Source organism: Danio rerio, chromosome 6 (genome assembly GCF_052040795.2).
Source record: "Danio rerio strain M-AB ecotype USA chromosome 6, GRCz13ab, whole genome shotgun sequence".
Classification (NCBI taxonomy): Eukaryota; Metazoa; Chordata; class Actinopteri; order Cypriniformes; family Danionidae; genus Danio; species Danio rerio.
The window spans coordinates 8,368,664-8,395,513 of record NC_141026.1 but is presented as its reverse complement, the minus strand read 5'-3'; the positions used below and the strand labels follow the sequence as shown (position 1 = coordinate 8,395,513).

General features: G+C 30.5%; 1 protein-coding gene across 4 annotated transcripts in view; it reads right to left on the bottom strand.

Moving 5' to 3' along the window:
* The window catches only part of erbb3a (erb-b2 receptor tyrosine kinase 3a), a 65,986-nt gene that overhangs the window by 5,495 nt on the left and 33,641 nt on the right, over nucleotides 1–26,850 (bottom strand). The window contains exons 8-28 of one of the 4 annotated variants that reach the window (XM_087255189.1): nucleotides 26,412–26,525; nucleotides 25,083–25,206; nucleotides 23,830–23,903; nucleotides 22,928–23,018; nucleotides 21,744–21,761; nucleotides 20,770–20,987; nucleotides 19,125–19,257; nucleotides 17,204–17,297; nucleotides 16,956–17,113; nucleotides 14,859–14,912; nucleotides 14,627–14,768; nucleotides 12,494–12,613; nucleotides 12,280–12,378; nucleotides 9,758–9,943; nucleotides 9,509–9,664; nucleotides 6,759–6,834; nucleotides 6,526–6,672; nucleotides 6,041–6,138; nucleotides 4,816–4,995; nucleotides 1,686–1,754; nucleotides 306–570 (exon numbers count right to left, since the gene is read on the bottom strand). In XM_087255189.1, the coding sequence (XP_087111315.1) occupies nucleotides 306–570; nucleotides 1,686–1,754; nucleotides 4,816–4,995; nucleotides 6,041–6,138; nucleotides 6,526–6,672; nucleotides 6,759–6,834; nucleotides 9,509–9,664; nucleotides 9,758–9,943; nucleotides 12,280–12,378; nucleotides 12,494–12,613; nucleotides 14,627–14,768; nucleotides 14,859–14,912; nucleotides 16,956–17,113; nucleotides 17,204–17,297; nucleotides 19,125–19,257; nucleotides 20,770–20,987; nucleotides 21,744–21,761; nucleotides 22,928–23,018; nucleotides 23,830–23,903; nucleotides 25,083–25,206; nucleotides 26,412–26,525 (2,616 nt within the window). 4 annotated transcript variants of the gene reach the window in all.

Sequence of the window (26,850 nt, the reverse complement as noted above, 5' to 3'; positions counted from 1 at the left end):
CATTGGTGTTCTGAAGCTTAAAAAATGTCTCAGGTATTTGGAATGACATGAAGGGGAATAATTAATAAAAATAATAACATTTTCATTTTTATGTAAAATAACTCTAAAATCAAGCACTTTTAACTGGTGATAGTGGTAAAATTATGTGACTAACTTACAGTATGTTACAAAACGTAAACAAGGAAAACTTTTGCTCTCAAGCAAAACTCCTGATTGAATGGATTGTTATTGAAATAGCTGGATTTCATCCTCACAATTCCATCCCCCCACCCCCTAGCGCCCCCTTTTAATAAGTTAATTCTAACCTTTCTCTGGGCTTTCACCGAATCCAGGCAGCACATATTCATTCTGGTCTTCTTCTCCTTGAGTTCCTGTGGAGGTTGTTTCTGGTGGTCCTGAAAGACTGTCCCGCTGTGACATGTAAGCACTGTCTTCACGATGTCTGACCCTCCTTAGACTGCCAACGGATGAGAAGTCGTCATTCATTTCCAGTTCCAGCGCTCCTCGTCCCTCCGAGCTCTCAGAAACAGTGCACGCTGAGTCCAGACGGGACCGAGACGCCCATCCAGTCTACAGCAAACGAGGTGAATAATATATTGAGGAAATGTGGCCAATATTTTGTATGTAACATTTACACATAGACATCATCTATACACTATATAACTGCAGGTTAACTGTGTTTATATATATGGCTCTATTTTAATGATCTAGGCGCAAAGTCTAAAGCACAAAAGCATTAAGAGCGTGTTCAAATCCACTTTTGCTATTTTAAGGATGGAAAAATATGGTTTGCACCATGGCGCATGGTTTACCAGGGTTGTGCTTATTCTCTTAATGAGTTATGGGTGTGTTTTGAGCACAATGTGCATTAAACCAATCAGAGTCTCATCCCCCATTCCCTTTAAGAGTCAGTTGCATTGAGTCATGGCGCATTTGTTATTTACATGACAGACCTTGTAAGTGGAAAACTGAATGCTTCACTAGCCAGAAAACAGTTTAACAGACCATCTGCAGCGCGAGGATAAAGAATGAGCCTCCTCCATTTGGCCTCTTTACTTTTACTCTTTACTCCTTTACTTTTGTGGAGTAAGGAAACGGTGTTGTATGACTCCACTAAAGACATCCATTAGCCTACATATTTAATTCAATTTAAGCACAAAAGATTTGTTTCAAAACTATTTCTAAATTCAGTTCTAATTTCCAGCAAACGATTAATAAACAATAATAATGAAGTGTGGTCAAAAAACCAAACACACGTCCTATTCTTATGCCCCATAGGCACTCTCAGAAGTAAAGTACACAAGCTCTCACTGGGGTGGTACCTTTTTCTAAAGGTACACATTTGTACTTAAAGGGTTCATATTGGTACCTCAGAAGTATATATTAGTATATAAAAATTTTAAGAGGAACACTTTTGTACTTTTTAGGTACTAAAATGTATCCCTGAGGTATTAATATAGACCTTTTAGGTACAAATTTGTACCTTTTTAAAATGTACCACCCCAGTGACAGCTCACCTTTATTTCTGAGAGTGTGGTGATGTACTGTATATGCTCCAAAACCTGACAGGTGGACAAATATAAACTTGTCTTTATTGAAGCAAATCTAAATATTCATATAATAAATTATACTACTAATAATATTAACATTAAAAGGAGTTAGGCATGATTTGGTGAAGCACTGACCTGTACAGAGCTCTCCAGACCCGGAGTCATAGGTAGATATCCAGCAGTAGTGGATGGAGTCAAACTTGACTGGTGTCACAATAAAAAGAAAAGTGTCATAAATATAGAGTATTCTAATGCATGCTTTCACAAAGCCTGCACAGATCGTCTGAACATGTACATCGCCATTCAAGTTTGGAGTCAGAAATGTAAATTCTTAAAATACTTAAACTAATACTTGGATGAAATAAACTGCTCTACAGAGATAGAAGACATTTGTGTTACTAAACTTTACAATTTTTTCTTTTTGTCCCTCTTTTATGTGTAGATTTATTTTAAGATGAATTCGTGGGTCGCTATAAGATAATCTATGTATAATGTATTATTATACTTTTCCCTTTGTATTAATAGTATTACAATTATTATTCTTATAATAATATTTTTCTTCTTGTAGTTTTTCCTATTTGTTTACTGTTTTGTTCTAATTAATGTCAATTACAGTGCTCAGCATAACTGAGTACACCCCATTTTGAAAATTAATATTTTGTCCATTTCTCAGTGAATATAGCCAATGTATTTTGGTGCATTTAAACAAAACTGATTTATTAAACAGATATATTTATTAAAATAATAATTTAGTCACCAAACATATTTAGAAACTGAAAGAAAATACAATTAAATTTAAGCAAAATGTTGCTAAAATAAATTACAACCTACAAAATTTAAACAAAGTTTGCCCTTTTTTTTTGCTTCTCTTTATTTTTCCTCATTTTTAAAATTTGTATTTAATATTATATAACACATAAATTTGAATGTACTAGTTTTTGGACCGTTATCTTAAGTTATTTGTTAGATAAGCTCCAGATTTGGCTTCGGTACTGACTAAACTAATGTACATGGGCAAATATAATATTGTCTAGCTTCCTATTAAAAATATAAATTTAAAAGATGTGAGGGGTGTAGTTATATATGCTGAGCATTGTGCATCTGAAATGACCAAAAAAAAAAAACTCAATAAAAATGTTACAATTTCCAAACAAAATGCTGTTCTATTAGACTTTCTACTTCAAAAGATGGTATAATAGTTTTGTTGGTATAAACAGCCTAACAGTTTTCAACATTGTTAATGATAATAAGTGTTTCTTGAGCAGTGATCAGCATATATAAGGAGGATTTATGAAAAATCATGTGAACACTGGAAGAGTGACAATGAAAAATAACGGCAAAGTTCACCCAAAAGCTAAAATTCTGTTATGCTTTACTCACCTTTCACTTATTCCAAACGTGTTTGACTTTTTGTCTTCTGCTGAACACAATTGAAGATATTTGGAAAAAATGCTGGTTGCTGGCATCCATTGACTTCTATAGTAATTTTTATCCCTACAATGGAAGTTTATGTGTGCCAGCTACCAACATTCCTCAAAATATCTTCTTTTGTGTTCAACAGAAGAAAGAAACTTTCAAATCAGACAATTTTTGGCTGAACTGTCCTTTTATTTTAAAAATGCATTAAAAACTAAGTCACGAGACTGAATAAGATCTGAATAAAGAAATTAATGCAATAACAGGATTGAATCTGGAAATGTAAATAATTAATCATTTTAAAACTAAGCACTTGTGAATTTATTTTTCAGAAATGCCAAAAAAATGAGACATATTTCCTTAATACATTGCTAACAACTAGTAAAAAGGCCATTACAAAGAAATGACTCAAGGAAGATCCTCCATTTCTAGGTGAATGGCATGATATTGTATTTCTTTAAAGGGGTGGTCCACTACCATGTCATATTTGAAGCTTTAGTTGATGTGTAATGTAGCTGTGTGAACATAAACAACATCTCTGAATGTATAATGCTCAAGTTTAATGCAAAGGGAGACATTTTTAGCTTTTTAGGTTATGTGCAAGCGCATACAACCCGCGCAACAAATGGGCGTGGCCAGAGGCGCTGTAGTGCTGTACTGTAGTAGAGAAAGCTAAAATGGCATCCAAATGCTGCTATTTCCACAGAGCTTGTTCTGTTTCTGTTTTTGGGCTTCCAAATGACACGACACACAAAGAGAGAAAAGCTTACAGTTTAATTTTAATTATGCTCCAGAGAACTATAAAATATATACCTAGCATTTGACACAGGACAACTTCTAGAATCTTTCTCAATTCAGAGCTGGATTCGGCAAAAACTCTTCAAAGAAGGAGCAGCTCCAACCATAATAGACGAAGCTGTGGATTTTGAATTGATCTATTACATGCATAGTTTCTAGCATTAACGGTATGTTGTAGCGAGGACGTAAACAAAGGGAAATGCTGTTTGGCGCTGCTAACAATTTAGCTACAAATGATTCAGACAGCTAACAATGCTAACAGCTGCTCTGAATGACTGTTTACACAACGCAAAAGTGCGTACTAGTAGGGGCGTGATGCTTTTCCTGGTGACATAGAGCCAATCCGTGAATCACAGAACATTATGTTAGCTGACCAATCAGAGCCTCTAGAGGGCGGGCTTTCAGAGGAACTAGGAAATATGATAGTCGTTTTCATGTTAGCCAAGTAGCTGTATATAATCAAAGTAAGATACAGTGTATGAAAAAATAACGCGATTTTCTACAAGTGAAAAATGAGCACACATTGCTTTCTTATGAACACAACCAAGCCTTAAAAATACACTGTGGACCACCCCTTTAAGACCACAATCCTATAAAATTTCTTCATACTGGGGAAAGTGATTGAGAAAAAATTTAATGTTTTTATTTTATTGGGGTGCTTTTATTTATATATCTGGAGCTTTTCTATCTTTCATATTTAACCCTTTACAAAACTGGATCTGATTAAACAAAACTTTTTAATGTAAATAAGATGGTATCCGGTGATCATGGCACTTATATTGTCTGTCTTTTTGTTTTATGTTGTCTTTTGAAAGTGTTTATTGTTCTGATTTCTTTAAAAAGTGAAAAATAAAAAATAGATTTTTTTAACTAAGTCACTAATTTCAAATTATAATAACATTTCAGTTTTATTGCATTTTGATCAAATAAATGCAGCCTTGGTCAGCATAATAATTACAAATCCAACCATACCAAACTTTCAAATGTTAGCATATATTACTCTACTTTCAAATCATTATGCATTGATTATGGTCAACAATATATGACGTACCCGATGAGAATCTATACGCAGTCTAGAGAAGCTTCTAGATGGTGTTATATAGCGTGGAGCATCTATGGCATCCTCCAAGACTTCATCATCCTGGTCCTCCAGTGCCACCCCGAGAATGTCTATTTCAGTACCATTCTGATGAGTCTCATCTGAGGCTGAGTCTGGGGCTCTGTCTTCCTCCTGATGGTGGAACATCAACCAACAGCACTCATGTAAACACATTCAGCTACATCATCAATAAATGAAGTAAATTTTTTTATTATCTTGAGCAAAGGAAGCTGGATAATTTTTTTAAAACGAGTTGTCACTTTTGAAGCTGGGTTGCAATAAATTGATCAAACGTGACAGTAACGATATACTACTTTATTTAGTAAAGTGTTCCTAAATATTACTATTTAAAAGCATGCTTTAAAAATTCACATGGTAAAGGTTTAAACCAGTTTAAAGGTTTAAACCAGTTTAAAGAATGAGTAAAGTAAATATTTACATGCTTTTGAATTATCATGGTGATAAAACAAACAAACAAATAAAAAAAAATATAACAATAAATAAATAAAGTAATTAATTAAATAAAAAAATGTATATATAAACAAATCTAATTAACAAAAAATAAATTAATAAACAAATAAACAAATAAACAAATAAAATATTTATATGCTTTTAAATTGCCATAGTACTAAAACAAACAAACGAATAAATAAGTTAAAATAAAAAAAAAATAAACAAAAAAATGAAATAATACATAAATTAATTAATTAAGTTATTAAAAAATTAAATAAACAAATAAAAATAAATAAGCAAAAAACTAAAAATGTAATAAATTAATTAATTAATTACAATAAAAAATAAAAATAAACAAAAAAAATTAAACAAACAAACAAAAAATAAAATACAGTAACAAATAAAATATATTTGTATGCTTTTAAATTGCCATGCTACTAAAACAAACAAACAAACAAATCAAATTAAAATAAAATAAAATCATCAAATAATAAATGAATAAATAAATTAACTAAATAAATACATAGACAAACAAAAACTTAAATAAAGTAAAACAAAATGAAATAAGTCATTAATTAAAATTACAATTAAATTAAACAAATAAATAAAATAAACAAACAAACAAAAAATAAATACAAAAATAAAATATATTTATATGCTTTAAAATTGACATGGTAAAAAAAAGAAAAAAAAAATCATCAATAACTGAAGGAGTTTGACTTACTTTGATGACCAGGTAACGGTGTGGGTCTCGAGCCATTCGGGTGAATTCATTGGCCAGCTCTTTAAAAGTTGGACGTACATTTTCATCAATCATCCAGCCTGTTGAATATTTGCACAGAGAACAATATAGATAAGCCAATAGAGATTTATATATATATATATATATATATATATATATATATATATATATATATATATATATATATATATATATATATATATATATATATATATATATATATATATCCAGGGAAAAATTCTAATCCACTGCAACTTCAGAAATATGTTTTCTGAGAAAAATGGTGACGTGTTCAATACTTATATCCTATATCACATAATGATAAAGAAATCATCTTTATCCGATACAGGACTTCCAGGTACATTCTAAATTCCAAATGAATTTTTAATAATATGGCGTGTGTCTAGAAGATTTATGGGATCATGAGATCACTGTCACTTTGCATCATGGAAGATAAGAAGACTCACATTTGACCATGACCATGTAGACGTCAATGGTGCAGATTTGAGGCTGAGAGAGTCGTTCTCCTTTCTCTAACAGATCAGGAACATCCTGCGGTCGCATCGCAGAGTAAGGCTCTGCCCCGTATGACATCATTTCCCAGACCGTCACACCTAAAGATACAGAACCCTTCTATTGAATCTTCTGCTCCAGCTTCCAGTGTAGCATTTACATTTTATCTCGCAGCACATGAACTCACCGTAGCTCCATACATCACTCTGATGAGTGTATCTGCGGAACAAGATGCTCTCAAGGGCCATCCACTTTATAGGAGTCTAGAAATGACAAAACAGTAGGAATAAAGTCAGGAAGAGTGTAGTGATGACTGGTTTAAAATTAAAAAACATTATCTTTATAGATTTGAACTGTTTTTGAAGTGCCTTATGGTCAACAAGTCTTATTTATTCCTCCAAAGTGACACAATCCTTCAGATGTCAGTTTAATATGCTGGCTTTCTTCTCAATGAACATTTCTCATTATTATCAATCATTATCAGTTGAGCTGCTTAACATTTTTGTGGAAACTGTATTTATTTATTTAAATATTATTCAGCACAACAAAATGCTTTTTACCAAGATTCTGGGAAAAAATTAACAGAATTTATATAAAATCTAAATATTTTTACTGTCACTTTTGATCAGTCAATGTGTCCTTGATGAATAAAAGGACTTTGTCAATATATAGTGTGTCATAGTTTATATAAAAATGAAGCCGTATGACAATTTTCAGCGTTGATATTAAAACAAAATAAAATAAAATTAAATTAAATTAAATTAAATAAAATAATAAAATAAAATAAAATAAAATAAAATAAAATAAAATAAAATAAAATAAAATAAAATAAAATAAAATAAAATAAAATAAAATAAAATAATAAATAAAAAAATAAATAAATAAATATTATCTTGAGCAAAAGAAACTTGATTTGTTTTTAAACAAAACACATTTGAAGCTGGGTCGCATTAAATTGATCAAAACTGCAGTAAAGAAGTTCTAAAAAAGTTACTATTTATCTAATTATTATTTATTTTACTATATATAATTACTATTTTATATTCTATTTAATATTTACTCTAATTACTAAATATTACTTTTTAAAATCATGCTTTTGAGTTGCCATGATAAAAAAATATAATAAATTTATATGTTTTATATATTTATATGCTTTTAAATTGTCATGGTAAAAATGAAATAAATAAACATTTATTCATTCATTCATTTTCTTTTTAACCTTGTCCCTTTATTAATCTGGGGTCGCCACAGCGGAATGAACCGCCAATTTATCCAGCAAATATTTTACGCAGCGGATGCCCTTCAAGCTGCAACCCATCACTGGGAAACATCCATACACACTCAATCACACTCATACACTACGGACAATTTAGCCTATCCAATTCACATGTACCACATGTCTTTGGACTGTGGGGGAATTCGGAGCACCCGGAGGAAACCCACGCGAAAGCAGGGAGAACAAGCAATCTCGCCAACATATCCCAGCCGAGGCTCGAATCAGCGACCTTCTTGCTGTGAGGCGACAGCACTACCTACTGCGCCACCGCATCGCCCATTTTATTACAGTATATTATATTTTATTATATTATATTTATTATATTATATTATATTACAGTATATTATATTATATTATATTACAGTATATTATATTATATTACAGTATATTATATTATATTATATTATATTACAGTATATTATATTATATTATATTATATTATATTATATTATATTATATTATATTATATTATATTATATTATATTACATTACAGTATATTATATTATATTACAGTATATTATATTATATTACATTACAGTATATTATATTATATTATATTACAGTATATTATATTATATTATATTATATTACAGTATATTATATTATATTACATTACAGTATATTATATTATATTATATTACAGTATATTATATTATATTATATTATATTACAGTATATTATATTATATTATATTACAGTATATTATATTATATTATATTATATTATATTACATTACAGTATATTATATTATATTATATTACAGTATATTATATTATATTATATTACATTACAGTATATTATATTATATTATATTATATTACAGTATATTATATTATATTATATTACATTACAGTATATTATATTATATCATATTACAGTATATTATATTATATTATATTATATTACAGTATATTATATTATATTACAGTATATTATATTATATTATATTATATTATATTACATTACAGTATATTATATTATATTATATTATATTACAGTATATTATATTATATTATATTACATTACAGTATATTATATTATATTATATTATATTACAGTATATTATATTATATTATATTACATTACAGTATATTATATTATATCATATTACAGTATATTATATTATATTATATTATATTATATTACAGTATATTATATTATATTATATTACAGTATATTATATTATATCATATTACAGTGTATTATATTATATTATATTATATTATATTATATTATATTATATTACAGTATATTATATTACAGTATATTATATTATATTACAGTATATTATATTATATTATGTTTATTATATTAATTCAATTCAATTCAATTCAGCTTTATTTGTATAGCGCTTTTACAATGTAGATTGTGTCAAAGCAGCTTCACATAAATGGTCATAGTAACTGGAACAGTGTGGTTCAGGTTTTAGTGTTTAAGTTCAGTTCAGTTCAGTTTAGCTCAGTTCAGTGTGATTTAATCATTACTGAGAGTTCAAACACTGAACTGTGTATTACAGTATATTATATTATATTATATTATATTATATTATATTATATTATATTATATTATATTTTATTTTATTATAATATATTATATTATTAAACAGCGATCTGTCTGTGTGATGCAATCTATTGATCAACCAACTCAGAATCTGCCCTACCTTAATTTCATTGAAGAAGTATTTCTTTTCATCAGGATAGAGCAGGTCAGCGATGCCATAATCGGCTATCTGAACAATTAAATCACTCTTGAGCAGAATATTTCGGGCAGCCAGGTTTCTGTGCACCATCCTCTGCTCCTCCAGATAGTACATGCCCTAGAAGAGAAGCAGACGAGCAGTGATTTAGCTGTTTTGTGTGCTGGAAATGTTGGTAAAACTCAAAGCATGCATGTTCTCAGTGTGTCTGACCTTGGCGATCTGCACACACCAGTTCAGCAGCCTCTGCGGGTTCAGGTTGTCCCTGCGCTGGCGGATGTGATCCAGTAAAGAGCCCTGTGGACTGAGCTGAGTGACCAGCTGCAGACTGGCACCCGGACAGATGCCCAGGATGCGGACAATATACGCGTGATCCAGACTACCCATTGCCAACATGTGCTGCAGGACAGAAAAGGCATCATTATTAGGCATGTGTGGTTTTTAATCTTTAATCTGTTGACTTATATTCATGTGCTAAAACAATAAAACTAAGGATAAGATTACTTGGCAGCAATCTGTTTAAAACAGAAACGTGTTTTCCATGACAGGCCAGCAGGTGGCATTTTTACACAGCTCCCTGAAATACTTGATTCCGATTGGTAACTCATGACTTTACAAGGTATGTTATTCCCAGATAACAACCACTTAAGCTAATAACACAGGTATTACAAATCATCTTGAGTGTTACTGAATACATTCATATGTGTGTCTGTGTGTGTACAGGTTTATGTGGTTTACAAGGACATGTAATTGTATAATAACATGGCTTTGACCTAGTTGTACTATTTTATGGGGGTTTACGAGGACATGTCTTCACATTTAAAAATCACATTTAACAAGGTCTTTTGACATTACAGGTTTAATGTGAGGGTTGGGTTTAGGAGTAGGGTTAAACCATGTAATAAGCCAGTTTTACAGTATAGCTTTATGCCTACGAAGAGTCCTCATAAACCATATATACAAGAATGTGTGTATGTGCTGATGTAAAGAAATTAAACTTATTTTATGTTAACTAGTTCAAAAGAAATATTGCACTTTTCCTCAAACCTTGATTTAAACTGATATACTTTAAAAACTGACAAAACACTAAACTATTTAAATTAAGTTTGTTAATACTAAAATATCACTAAATGGCATTAAAGAATGGGTAAAATTCCAACGCAATCTCACGGCAATTCGTAACTTTTTGATTTAGTGGCTAATTCGTATGAATTTGTACGATCTGATTCGTACAATTTAGTATGATTTGCTCATCACCCAATGACGGCTGGGGTTAGGGGTGGGGTCAGGTGCCATGCCTCCTTTTTAAAATCGTGCATTTTCATTCGAGCCACTAAACTGACAAAACGTAAAATACTAGATCAGGCTGTAAAATTCTGTCAGAGTAACTTGTCACCATAAATGAATAAAAATAACATTACGTCTATGATCACATTCTTAGATTTTTACATAATTTTGTAAGTTGAAACAGTAATATTGTTGTACATATTACTGCAGTTTAATTACAATTTAGTTAATCCACACTCAATGGCCACTTTATTAGGTACACCTATCCAACTGCTCGTTAACACAAATTTCTAATCAGCCAATCACTGGTCTGAAAAAGATCAAATATCCAGTGAGCGGCAGTTCTGTGGGCACAAATGCCTTGTTGATGCCAGAGGTCAGAGAAGAATGGCCAGACTGGTTCGAGTCAATAAAAAGGCAACAGTAACTCAAATAAGCACTCGTTACAACTGAGATATACAGAAGAGCATCTCTGAACACACAACACGTCCAACCTTGAGGTGGATGGGCTACAGCAGCAGAAGACCACACCGGGTGTCACTCCTGTCAGCTAGGAACAGGAAAGTGAGGCTACAGTTTGCACAGGCTCACCAAAATTGGAAAATAGAAGATTGGAAAATGTTGCCTGGTCTGATGAGTCTCGATTTCTGCTGCGCGTTCAACAACATGAAAGCATGGATCCATCCTGCCTTGAATCAACAGTTCAGGCTGGTGGTGGTGGAGTAATGGTGTGGGGGATATTTTCTTGGCACACTTTGTGCCCATTAGTACCAATTGAGCATCATGTCAACACCACAGCCTACCCGAGTATTATTGCTGACCATGTCCATCACTTTATAACCCATCTTCTGATGGCTATTTCCAGCAGGATAACACACCATGTAATAAAGCTTGAATCATCTCAGACTGGTGTCTTGAACATGACAATGATTTCACTGTACTCAAATGGCCTCCACAGTCACCAGATCTCAATCCAATAAAGCACCTTTGGGATGTGGTGGAACGGGAGATTTGCATCATGGATGTGCAGCTGACAAATTTGCAGCAACTGTGTGATGCTATCATGTCAATATGAAGCAAAATCTCTGAGGAATATTTTCAGTACCTTGTTGAATCTACATCACGAAGGATTAAGGCAGTTCTGAAGGAAAAAGGGGGTCCAACCCGGTACTAGTAAGATGTACCTAATAAAGTGGCCGGAAAGTGTATTTTTTTATATATATATAATTTAGTTCTCAATAAGCATTTATGATTATTATCAAAGTTAAAACAAAAATGTTTGTACCTAATTTGTTAGAGAAGAGTTCAGAAGAACAGCATTTCACTGAAATCTATTCTTTACTGTCACGTTTAACCATTTTAATTATTTCATCCTTGCTTATTGCAAATATTAAAAGACAAATAGTTTACTTTGGAACAGAAATGTATATAAGCGATTGTGTTTTTACATCAGTAATTTCCTGAAAGGTCTGTCGCCCCGTGCGGTCCTGAATAGTCTTGATGGCCACGGGAATCTTCACCGTGTCTCCCTCTGGTATCCAGATGCCCTGTGAACACACAGAAGAGGAAGGAGAAACATTAGGAGATCACCTGGAGAGGAAGCTTCGGAAAGTGATGCCAGTTATTTGCATATAGGATGAGCTCAGGTAATGAGAGCAGTACCTTGTGAACCGTCCCGAACACTCCAGAGCCCAGAAGCTTGATCTTCTTCAATTCAGAAGTTCTCAGAATCCGAGCATGAACTTTCACACCTTTCTCTCCGGGTTCCAGCGGTTCAAAGCTCTGAAACACATTTTTTTTTTCAATTTTTTTTTTCTCCAATAATTTAACAGTTCCATCATTTTACACATTTTTTACATCCTTTTACCCTTTTTTCTACCCTCACCAACAGAGGCAGTTACAGTTAGATGTTGCTATCATAAGTCCAGTAAACACAAATAATATAAAAAACACACATACAAAAAATAACAGTAAAGCAACAACATTAATAATAATAATAAATAAATAAATAAATAAATAAATAAATAAATAAATAAAATAAGATAATTGCACTTTTACCGTGCGTCTCACCACAGTGACCTTATTCATCCTCTAAAACACATTTTCACATTCAGAACATTTAACAACAATTCAGTTTCTGTAAATGGAATTTATTTTATGCTAAAACACATTCTACCTCTCAATATAATTTGTCAGGCTCAATAAAATATTATGTAATTGGAATTATATTTAATTTCAATCTTCACTATGTTCAATGTTTCAATACTTCATACAAAAAATATATTTAAAAATGTCTTTCTATTGATTCAATACAGTGTGGATGGAGATCTAAAGTATTTGTTGCTGAGGCAATTATATACATTTGTAATATTAGTTTGTTCTGGTGGTAGTCATTTCCTGTAGGGTTTCCTAATTTTAAACATCAAATGAAGATTAAAGTCCAGTGTTAAATGATCATGTATTATCATGAAAACAACAGAACATTTATTTTATTTTAACATTTATTTATTTAAAAAATCTTTTATTTTTTTTTAAATATATATCAGAAATACAGAAAATTAGCTAAAATAGTATATAGTTTTAGAAAGTGCATTTAAATAGCATATATTCACCATATATATTTGAAGACAAAATTATTATTAATATGTATGATTTTCCTAAGTGATGCTTAATAGGGCAAGAATAATTTCAAAGTTCTTCCTGTTACATTGTTCTTCTGGATCAAGTCTTTCTTTCTTTTAGATGTGATGTAAAAAAAAATAATAATAATAAATATATATATATATATATATATATATATATATATATATATATATATATATATATATATATATATATATATATATATATATATATATATTTTTTTTTTTTTTTTTCTTGCATAATTTATATAAAAATGTATATGTGTGTGTGTGTGTGTGTGTATAATATATATATATATATATATATATATATATATATATATATATATATATATATATATATATATATATATATATATAATTTATTATATATATATTTATATATATATTTAAATAAACTTTACAATTTTAAAAATACACAAACAATATTTCCAATAAATATAGTAGTAAAATATTTAAATATATTTCAGCAGATAAATAGTTGAAGATAAAATTATAATTAATAACTATTTAATTTCCTTTTTCTTTAATATTTTCTAAGTGATGTTTAACAAAGCAAAGAAAATAATTCAGTATTTCCTATTATATTTTTCTTCTTGAGTAAGTCTTCTTTTAGTTTTGCTGGAATAAAAAAAATATTTAAATATATTTATTGTCTACAGAATAAATCACTGTTGTCCAATGACTTTCCTAATTACCCTAACCTGCATAGATAACCTAATCAAATTATTTAAGCCTTTAAATCACACTTTAAGGTGAATACTACACTGTAAAACCCAATAAGCTAAGGCAACTTAAACCATTTGAGGAAACTGATTGCAACAAACCATTTAAGTATAAAAAAATCAATATGAGTACTGTGAACTTACTTTATTTAAGCTGAAGTACTGAGGTATTTAATTAACTCCTTACCTCATTACCTTGAGTTCAAAACTCTTTTTAAATGAGCAGAATTAACTTCCAGTCAATTTTGGGTTAACTACATTCAATTCAATTGATAAAGCTGACTGTAGGATTTTACAGTGTAGTAACTTGAAAAATAACCAAGAAGATTTTATAAAGTGTTGGCAAAGACAAAAGAAATAACATATTAAATCTTTAAACCCTTCATCATGTTTCATTCAGTCATTCATAATAAGTTTTCTACACACACCTCTCCGCTCTGCAGGTATCTCCTCATGGCTCGTTTTCTGCGGATGGAGAGACTCCTGCGGTAAAGCACACTCAGCACAAACACCGAAAACGCGAGCAGGACACAGAATATGACGCTCAGCACGATGGCGGTGACCGGCAGCCTGTAACGCACAATATTAACACCATAATGAGCTGAGCTGACGGGAAAATGCAGGCGATTCATGAAGAGACCAGCAGAGGGAGACTCTCACCCAGCGCTGGACCTGGACGAGTCCACACAGTCATTCTGACCCGGACCCAAACACCTGACACACACACGCAAAACACAGCTTTAGTTTATCAGTCATGTTAAAGATTACAGTCACAGTGGCATGCACTATTGTTCAAAAAGACATTCCTAAAATGAAAGAAGTGAGCACCTTTATTTAGCATATGTTTTAGTAAATTAAGAAAAATTAACAACTTTTAAGCAAATAAATAAATAAATAATTAACAAAAACGTAATTTTCCTTTTTTTATGTTGTTATTGAAGTTGTTTTTATATTTTTGGTAATATGTAGTTTAAGTAACAATTCACACCATTTACTACTGGCTTATTACATTCTGTTATTAAGACATTAACTATTTATTAGCACTTAAGTATTAGCACTTATTAGCACTTAAATGTCTTATTTTAAATACTTAATCCTACACAATACCTAAAGCCAACTACTACCTTACTTACTAAAAATAATATTGAGCTAAATGGTAATGATTTGTTAACGGTTTGTTATTAGCGTGAATTGTAAATTAAAATAAAGTGTACCATATTGTTACATTTGTCCCTGTGGATTTTGATCCAGAATGTTAACTTTGGTGTCATTATTATTGTTTTTTATTATTATTCTGTTTTAATGACCTCTGTACAGCATTTTGGTTGCAACTTCTGTTTTTTTTTTTTATTGTGCATTACAAGTTAATAAACATAACTAAATTAAACTGAACTAAACTGAGCTAAGCTAAACTTCTGTTAATATTTCTGTTAAAGTTTTTCAGGTAGCACTGTTACTTAATTTCAGGTGTTGTTGCATAATGTCATTGCACCAGAATGAGAGTAGTTTCTAGACATTCTAGAATTCATTCAGAAGAGTCTAGCTTTAAATACAAAAATTTTAATTATCATAAAATTCGAAACATCAAATTTGTTTTTTAAATGTTTGAGCGAGATGCTAATGGTCTAATCCGATTCAATGATCTATGCTAAGCTATGCTAAAAGTTCTGACTCAAAGATCGTCTGAATTAATTTAAAAATGTTAAAATGCAACTCTTTTACTTTAGGGGAGTTGTATAACGAGCTTATTTAAAAAAAAAAAACAATTTTGGGACAAACAAGCAAGGAATGTGAAAACTGTGTGCAGATTTTGAATAAAACATAATTTTAAACACAAACTATAACAATATAAAAACGCATGCATATTTGCTTCCTCACCACAAGGTGCAGCAGGCATGACAAGGTTGGCATTTGTTTGAGTGAGATGCTAACGGTCTAATCCAATTCAATGATCTATGCTAAGCTAAGCTTAAAGTGCTCTCACAAGACTCGAAGTTTGACAGAACTAATTTAAAAATAGTAAAACTCAACTGTTTAACTTCAGGGGGAGTGTATAATGAGCCTATTTCGAAAAAAGAAGTTGCCATTTCTTTAAGCGAGATGCTAATGGTCTAATCTGATTTAATGATCTATGCTAAGCTAAGCTAAAAGTGCTTCCACCAGACTCGGCAAAAAATTGGTAAAAATGGTAAAACTCAACAGTTTAACTCTAGGGGAGTTGTAAAATTTGCCTATTTTGAAAAAAAGTGGAGTGTTTAACAATTTTTGGGGCCAAACAAGCAAGAAATGTAAAAATCATGCATAAATTTTGCAATATGAGAGTTAAACAGAACCAGTCGAACAAATATAATCACTAGCATCAAATATATACATATATAAATTGATGTATATTTGCATCCTCACCCCAAGGTGCAGATGGCATGACAAGGTCAGCTTTTATTTGAGCGAGATGCTAATGGTCTAATCCGATTCAATGATCTATGCTAAGCTAAGCTAAAAGTGCTCCCCCCAGACTCGAAGACCAGCTAAATGGATTTATAATGGTAAAACTCAACTTGTTAACTCTGGAGGAGTTGTATAATGAGCCTATTTAATAGAAAAAATGCTTAACAATTTCTGGTGCTAAAAAGCAAGCAATGTGAAAATCGCATGCAGATTTTGAATGCAATATGAGGGTTAAGCAGAACCAGTTAAACAAACATAATCAAAAACACAAAATAAAACAATATGAAAATGCATGCATATTTGCTTCCTCACCCCAAGGTGCAGTTGGCATGACAAGGTTGGCATTTGTTTTGTCTATTAGGGAACTTATAAATGATGAGTCCATTTTCCCCCTGAACTCCCTCTGGACAGGAGGACACACAGTACGGGCCGTCCTGCAGATGAGCACACGCTTTGCACTCATCAGAGCCCTGCGAGACCAGCGAGATGGCATGTTAGTCAATGAATCAAACAATAACTGCAAACAGACAGCAGCTTTTCATCAGAGGACAGTGTGTTACCGGTCCTTTGCAGGTGTCTCCGCTGTCTTGAAGCGCACACTCCTGATGACAAGCCATACACTCGTTTTTAGGGCCTGCGAACTCACGCTGCTCACTGTGAAGAGCAGGACAGAGGATTCAGACAGCACCATCACATCACAACACACACACACACACACACACACACACACACACACACACACACTGGAGATCAGAGTTAATTACTCATTTTAGTGTTTACTTGAAGGGGTTGTTCATAAGACTGTCATGAAGACTGTCATAAGCTTTATAACCATGACATGATTGAAAACAAATTATATGGGCTGAATATAAACAATATTGAATTAATATTCAACTTAATTTGTTTGTTTAAATTCAGCCCATATCAATTGTTTGCAACCAGGTACCTTAAAAAACATTAGTAAATCTAATGAATGACTTTCTTCTCTTTATTATTATTGTTATTATAAATATTATTATATGTTTTATTATTATTATTATTAATATGATTATTATTATTATTATTATTATTATTATTATCATCATCATCATGATTATTATTATTATTATTACTATTATCATGATTATTATTATCATAATGATGATGATTATTATCATCATCATCATCATCATCATCATCATTATTATTATTATTATTATTATTATTATTATTATTATTATCATCATCATCATTTTTAATGTTATCATCATTATTATTATTATCATCATCATCATCATCATCATCATCATCATCATCATAATCATCATTATTATTATTAATATTATCATCATCATTATTATTATTATTATTATTATTATCATCATCATTATTTTTAATGTTATCATCATTATTATAATAATAATTATTATTATTATTGTTATTATTATTATTATTATTATAATTATTATTATTATTATTATTATTATTATTATTATTATTATCATAAATCTTATTATTGTCATAATTATTAATGTTATTATGATTATTATTATTATTATTATCATCATTATTATTATTATTATTATTATCAAAATTATTATTATTATCATTATGATTATTATTATTATCATCATTATTATTGTTATTATCATCATTATTATTATCATCATCATTATTATTAATATTATTATTATAATTATCATCATCCTTATTATTATTATCATCATCATCATTATTATTATCATCATTATTATTATTATTATTATCATTATTATTATTATCATCATCATTATTATCATTATTATTATTGTTATCATTATTATTATCATAATTATTATTATTATCATGAATCTTATTATTATTATTATTATCATGATGATTATTATTATTATTATTATTATTATTGTTATTATTAGTAGTAGTATCATTATTATTAGTAGTAGTAGTAGTAGTATTATCATGATGATTAAGTTATGTTGTCTTAGTAAAGTCAAGTTGTCATGACAAAGACATCTCAAACTATGTAATCTTTTGCATTTAAAATGACAGTTGTCAACATTGTCAAAATCTCCTTCATAAATCTCCTCCAAAAACTGGGTCCCAGTAATTAGCATTCTTCAAAATATCTTCTTTTGTTTTCAACAACAGAAAAAAGAAACCCTAAACGCTTTTAAAATAAATGAAGGATGAGTAAGTGATGAAAAAATTTCCATTTTTTGAGTGAACTGTCCCTTTAAAACACCACTGTTGTCTGTCTATCTATCGACAGAACACACATCAAAAGTGCACACTAGGTGTGTCTCAAACCACTCCTTACTTCACTGCCCAGGGTGTTGACCATTTCTAAGCACCTTTTTAGAGTCAAAATCATTCCAATGTACTGAAACTATCATTTCAGAAATTCCTACATGCAGTGGTTGCTCAATACACGGGAATTGTAAGCTGGTCTGCACAAATGCAGTGCCCTTGTTAGTGTGTGTTGATCTGCGGTCGTTCACTCACCCGGACATGAAGTTGCAGTCTGGTACACATGTTCCTCCTCTTCTGAAGTTCTTGCAGGACAAACACTGATCGGGTCCCGGACCCCAGCATCCCTCAGAGGAGCACAGTGGGTCACACACATGGCCTTCTAACTCTGCACACACACACACACACACACACATAGGCACACATTGATATTTATGAAAACAAAGATTAACCCCAGCGCTGCATCATTTAAAAAAGTTATAAATCAATCCTTAGATGACAGAATTGTTGGCGTCTTGATAGACAAAAATGTAATTAATGTTAACTGCCGAAATGATCACTATCTGTAACATTTTCTTCTGCTTTTGACTGATGTCTTCACCAGCATCGGTCCTGTTAATAACTACCAAAAACATTCATCAATGTTGGGGATTTGACACACTTTTGTGTCGTGTATGTTTCTGTGTGCATCTACACTGAATTAATGTGTGTTTGTATAGTAGGAAAAAACAGGAACAAGAGAGCGTGTGCTTTCAGTAGACAAGAAATATTATTTTAAGAGAAAAACTAAAATATTAACATTGGAAAAACTTATTATTTCTAGCCTATAGTTTAATATTTTTTCATGCTTATACAATGACTTTCTGTTATTTTGCTGTTGAAGGCTGTGAGAACCTTGGAAATAATTCAGGGTATAATTAAAGTGATCAAAACCAGCCTGAAATGACTTTATATACGCTTTCCTTGAAAATAACTGCAAATCTTCATCAACCAATCATAAGTAAGCATTCAATAGCCTTGTAGTATAAATGGTTTCTAATAAATACTGCAATACTACATAAAAATAAACTTTCATATACAATATAGCATATTAATTACATATTGAAAACGTCAAGATTTTTCCAAGTAAGTATATTTCTGAAGAATCTGTTGACATGAAATTGAACCCCAAACATACATTTAAACAAAATGAGAATGTGCAATAACAATGAAAGGAGAAAATTCTGAAAATTCTGAACTAGTGACATGTATTTACAATGAATAAATGGCTTTTTTGGGCGATGAGAACGCCTCTTGTATGGAGAATGCAGTCGTGAACATTTCAAAAGAGTCTAAAACTTATGACAGTTCTGTGGGTGTTGGTGAACTCTGACCTTTAGCTCTTATTTTCTATTAGATTCAAGTCAGGTGATTGGCAGGGCCGTTCTAGCAGCTTTATTTTCTTTTCTGAAACCATTTCAAAGTTTCCTTGGCTGTGGGATCATTGTCTTGCTGAAATGTCCACCCTGGTTTCATCTTCATCATGCTGCTAATGTAGTTTGGGACTGAAGCAGCTGATATTCATTACACTTACTGTATGAGCGGTAGGTGCTAAATTACTACTGAGAGATTTCAGCTGCTGTCTGGGCTTTCCATGACTTTTCATGCCTCCCTTTCTTCATGTGTTTAATACTTTTGTTCCCTCTGTCATTTCATTTTATTATACATAATTTATTTTCTAAAGTAATCAGTTTTGTTTTATTTGGCTGCATGGATTTTTTTGGTTGTTGCTGACATCTGTTGAAAATTTCAAGTCAACAGCACCTTTAGAAAAATGTTTTTAAAGTAAAATAGGGACGCATTCAATATAGTAGTTCAGACAGCCCATAACTCAAGGAAAGCTATCTTCAGAAGTACTCACTGCATTGCTCCTGAGGGCGATTCTCCTTGATGTCCAGTGATTTTTGGCGGCGCAGGGCTCGCGGACCGCTGCCGAACAAACGCGTCCAGTTCACAGTGTGATGATAACAGAGCTGTGTGTTTCCTGTGATGTAGATCCCTCCATCACTGATTCGCTTCAGAGAGCGAAGGCCCAGAGACTTCAGCGTTGGGATCTTCATTACCAAAAGAGAATAACCCCTGAGAGAGAGGGAGTAAGTGGAAAAATACTCAAGATATATCTTACGAAATTGCATGTCATGAATTTACTCTAATAAACAAAAAAACATTTTCAAAAGTGATATCATAGAAGAACCCTTTTAAGTTCCCCAAAGAACTAATTGGTTTGCTTCAGCCATGCATTTCCATGATGGCTTTATCCACATCATATAAAAAATAACTTTTCTGGAAATCAGGGGTGCGTTTCCGAAACCCATCGTTACCCAACTAAGGTGGCAAGTTCTATTGTTAAAAACATGCACAGTTCGTTGATTGGTGTTTCTTAAATCCAACAAACATTCGAAAACTTGTAGACTTGCAACTATATCCCTATATCCCTCTGGTGGATTCTCAAAAACAAAAACTGCAAAAAAAAAGAAACGACCTCCTAGGACATATTTGGGGCTCTCCAGAAATGTATAGGCCTACGTTTTCAGAATGAGCCTGTGTTACAAACAATGCATTCAGCCACGAGTTATGTCGTTGTTTGGGAAATGCACCCCAGGTGAAATCTTGACAGTAAATGAGTTTATAATCTCCACATCAATGTTTCCCATGCAAGATTTCCAACCACCAATCTGAAGCTTAGAAACACCACACCACAGGGCTGATTGTGAAGCAATGACAAATCATGCAAACTGTGAAATTTGAAATTTGAATAAGTTTGCAGTATTTATTTTTAAAAAGCAGATAAAGAGAGAAAATAGAGCAAAAAAAAAAATCCAAATCCAATCCTACCTCTTAGAGCTCACTCCTCTGGAGGAAGAATAAAAAAGCGGCATGCAAATGAATGCTACATAACTTCTAGAGACTTGAAATGTTCAGTTTTCTAAAAAAGCATTTAGTGATGATTGTCAATGTAAAAACTACAGCTAGAGGTCTGGATGATTCCCTAACATTGTTGAATATTATTGTAAAAAAAAAAGTAAACTAGGCTTGTTTTTGTATCAATTGCATTCGATAATTAAAACAAAATTATTAGATAAACACATAATCTACAGCAAAATATAGTCACGAATTAACAAATTAAATGTTTAAAACTCCTAGTAGTATATACATAAAAAACAATGATAAATAAAAATAATATATATATATATACATATATATATATATATATACATACATATATATATATATATATATATATATATATATATATATATATATATATATATATATATATATATATATATATATATATATATATAACAATGATAAAAAAAAAATATATATATATATATATATATTATATATAAAACAATGATAAAATATATATATAAAACAATGATAAAATATATATATAAAACAATGATAAAAAAAAAATATATATATAACAATGATAAAAAATATATATAAAACAATGATAAAAAATATATAATATATATATATATATATATATATATATATATATATATATATATATATATATTACAAATATACACATCAAATGACTAAAACCTAAAGAAAAACAAAAATGCAAAACACAAAATATAAAGATAAAAGGTAATTCAGAAAAATAAAAGTGCATAAATAATAACAAAATAACATAAATAAAATAAAATAATGAAAAAAATAAATGACTAGGCTAGGTCTATATACTGTATATGTTAAGTACTGTATTTACCTAATAGTTTTTGTAATAGTGTGTTTAATTTAGCTAATAGTTGCACTTTTTATTGAATTGAAGTACCAAAAACAGCAAGTATAACAGTATAAAACTCTACAAGAGGGAATCTTTTTAGCATTGTGTCAACGTGTCGAATGCCTGTGTTTGCACATTATCAAATGAAGTATACTTTGGGAATATATATGCGCTTGACTGTGAGTATATTATAGCCTTTACTGCTCTAATTAAGAATCTTTTTAAAAAACTCTCAGTGCAAATATTAATATAACATGAATGCTTTTTACTCCATGCTCACCTATACAGTGTTCTTCCCTGTATTGTTGCTAGATTGGAGAAAACAGAAAGATCTTCCAGCTCTTCAGGCCAAGATTGAATACTCAGAATGTCTATTAAGCAGATCGAGAGGTGAGTTAGACCGAATCAAGATTTTTATTTATCACAAACAAATCATATACAACACGCAATAATACTTTATGGATGATGCATTAAAAGTGATACGGAAAAGACTGAATGTAGAGTGCAGAATGGCGAACACACACAAATACATGTGTACTTCTATTGCGGTTTATGAGGACACAAACTTATATAATGACTTAAGTATGACCTAATTGTACTCTATTAAGCCGGATTATGAGGACATGCTTTGTGTCCGTGTAATTCAAAATTCCTAACAATCATAGTTAACAGGGTCTTTTCACATTCAAAATTTGCCACAGGTTTCCTTTGAGGGTTAGTTTTAAAGGTTTAAAGTACAGTAAGGCTGTACAATAACCACATTGTACAGTATAAAATACATATTTGGGCTCTACATAGTCCGAATGTATTATATACTGTAAAAACTGCTTATTACATAATAATAATAATGCATTTTATTTAAAGATGCCTTTCATGACACTCAAGGTCACCGAACAGGACAGCTAAACAATAAATTCAAATAAAAACACAATAAAAACAATAGAATACAATACAAGCGTTAAAAATGCATGGCGATTCCTCACTCCTATCCCAAAAACCAACCCTCACAAGACAGAAAATCTGAATTTTTACACTTTCAAAATACTTCATTCTGGATGATTTACGAGCCGTTTGCCTCAAGGGGACCAAATTAAATTTCCACAAGGTCACAATTTACTGCTATTGCTATCCTTTATTGGGACATCTGGTCTCCACAACTTAAGCAATACAAGGTACACACACCTGTGATCTCTCGGACAGTGTTGAAGATCTTAAGTTTCTTTGGATCCAGAGCACTGATGTTATTATAACTGTCTCTGTGGAGGGAAGAGAGACATGATTTAAGATGAAGCATTTTCCATTACCTTTAACTTTGAGCACTGATTTACAAAAAATAAAAAGTGTTCAGAAAATAATACAGAATTTATTTTTTAGAAAATTTACTTTAAGACATCATTCAGTCTCTCTCTATATACAATTGAAGTCAGAATTATTAGCCCCCCTGAATTATTTTTCCCCAATTTCTGTTTAACAGAGAGCAGATTTTTTTTCAACACATTTGTAATCATAATAGTTTTAATAACGCATTTCTAATAACTGATTTATTTTATCTATTCCATTTCAATTCAGTGTAAAGTGACATTTAAAGGTTTAACTAGGTTAATTAGGTTTACTAGGCAGGTTAGGGTAATTAGGAAAGTTATTGAATGATGATTGTTAGACTATCGAAAAATATACAGCTCCAAGGGGCTGATAATTTTGACCTTAAAATGGTTTTAAAATATTTGAAAACTGCTTTTATTCTAGACGAAATAAAACAAATAAGACTTTCTCCAGAAGAAAAAATATAATCAGATATACTGTGAACATTTCCTTGCTCTGTTAATCATCATTTAAGAATTACTTAAAAAAAAAAAAAAATCAAAGAGGGTTTAATAATTCTGATTTTAACTGTATATCTATCTACCCTTTAGTTTTTTGTCCACCGTGTGCAACAGTAGATATAAAAACAGAACTAATTTTTACCAGAAACATTCCAGTCACTATACAGTATATTCTGTTATTTACCGTTAAAAATGATGGACATTTCATTTTCTATAAAAGTGTCTAATCCTCTTCCCTTTGTGACATTAATTTCACTTTCATCATATTACAGCATGTCTGACACTTCTTTCATCAGACATCTCGCATTTCAGTTCATGCATCACTTCTTGCACATTTTTATTTTCTTTGTTAAAAACTTTGCATAAATGGTTAACTTGTGAAACAAATGAGGGAATATAACATTTCGATGAATTATTATCATCTGATGATTATTATCATCATTTAAAATATATAAAAGTAAATTATATAAAACTTTTTTTTACATTTAAAATTTTACATGAATAACCCTAACCCTAATAATACTTAAAATTAGGTGTTTGATTAGAAATGATAATGATTAAATCTTTACATCCAGGTTCAAAGTTACAATCTCTCAGTGTTCTTCCACTCACCCTTTAATTCCTGTGACAAGGAAGTGCAGGCTGCCCTGAATCTTGGTGCAGTTTATGAAGCTGTCGATGTTTTGGGAATCTACTGTCTGTCTGGAGGCGGTGCCGGTGCCGGTGCCAACACAGGCTGAACACAGAGAAAAACACACAAACTCAACTCACCTCTTCACTATGTTAAGAGATATGTCTACGATAATGATTACCATAACCTGAGGAATTCAAGAGCCTACATGTACTGTAATTATTGTAGCCTATTCGTAATTTCATTATTTCAATATTTATTACCGTTGTATTCTGTTTTCATATTGATACCTTACATTTACAAGTGTCTTTTTCATGATAATAATATTGGAGCTTTTTGAGGATTTCCCATATATAGTGATTTAGGTTAAAGTTTAATTATAGATAAAATTATGGTAAAAAAAATGTAATCTTCCATACCAACTAGGTAAAAAAAAAAAAAAAAAAAAAAAAAAAAAAATATATATATATATATATATATATATATATATATATATATATATATATATATATATATATATATATATATATTTGTAAAAATAATAATATGAAAAGAAAAAAGTAAACAAAAAGTAGAAAAAATGACTTTCTTTTTAAATACTTCTAGCAACCAGTGAGAAAACTGTAACTGGAAAGTGGCTACAATTCGAACCGCCTACAAAATCGGAATGGTTGGATATCGTATCTAATGTTCAAAATATGGGGAGAATGACTTTTTCTTTAAAACTACAAATGGACAAAGACCTGCAATATTGGGAGAAATGGATTGTACTTATGCCTTTACACAGAGTGAACTGATCTCTATATGTATTTGTTGATGTGACCTGTAAGGAAATATGTGACCAGACAACATTCAATGTTCATTTAAGTTCCGATGTGTTATTGCATTTATTTATTTTTAATCTATCATTTATTAGTTGTATTTGTATTGCTTTTCTTTTTTCTTTTTCTTCCTTAAAAAGAGAAATAAAAATAAAAGTATAAAAAAAGATTTTGTTTTCGTAATTTTGAGGTATGTTTAACAATAGAATTCTATTTTATATTTTGTAATTGCACTTGCAAAAAATCAATGAATGTTTATTTTTAATTATTTATTTATTTATAAATTATATTATTGTCCATTAAACTTTTTGTTTTTGTTTTTTGTTTAGGCAAAATGTCTCTAACTATTTTATATTAACAAAGGAAAAAATACCAAACAAAAAACCTTAAAAGCAGTTTTTAAAGAGTGGTTTAGAGTTTATAGGAAATATGGTTCATGCAACACAAGTTTAAAGAAAAAATTAAAGGCAAAGAAAACAGTGCTGTTACCTTTAGGACAGAGGCCTTCACACTTCTCACACCTTTTCACCCCTGTTTTATCCACCTCCATCTTGTCTGCTGGACAGCTGCTAACACACGAACTGCCATCTACAACAAAATTAGCTGGAGCACAAAAAAATAAGGCCAATCAGTATATATTATTTATTATATATTATTATTATTATTATTATTATTATTTACACAGTAAGTTCTTCATAAACTCTTATATGTGACTCCTGAACCATAAGCATTTTTTAAAAATTGAGATTTGTTTAATTATTTATTTTATTATATACATATTATTGAGCTGATAGGAGATAAGATTTACGTGAAACACATATATATCCAGCCAAATATATCATATAAACTGACTTACAACAGATTAGATTGATCGAATTTTAAGGGATTTGAGAAATAAAAAAAAAGATTAAAAAAAGATAGGAAGAGA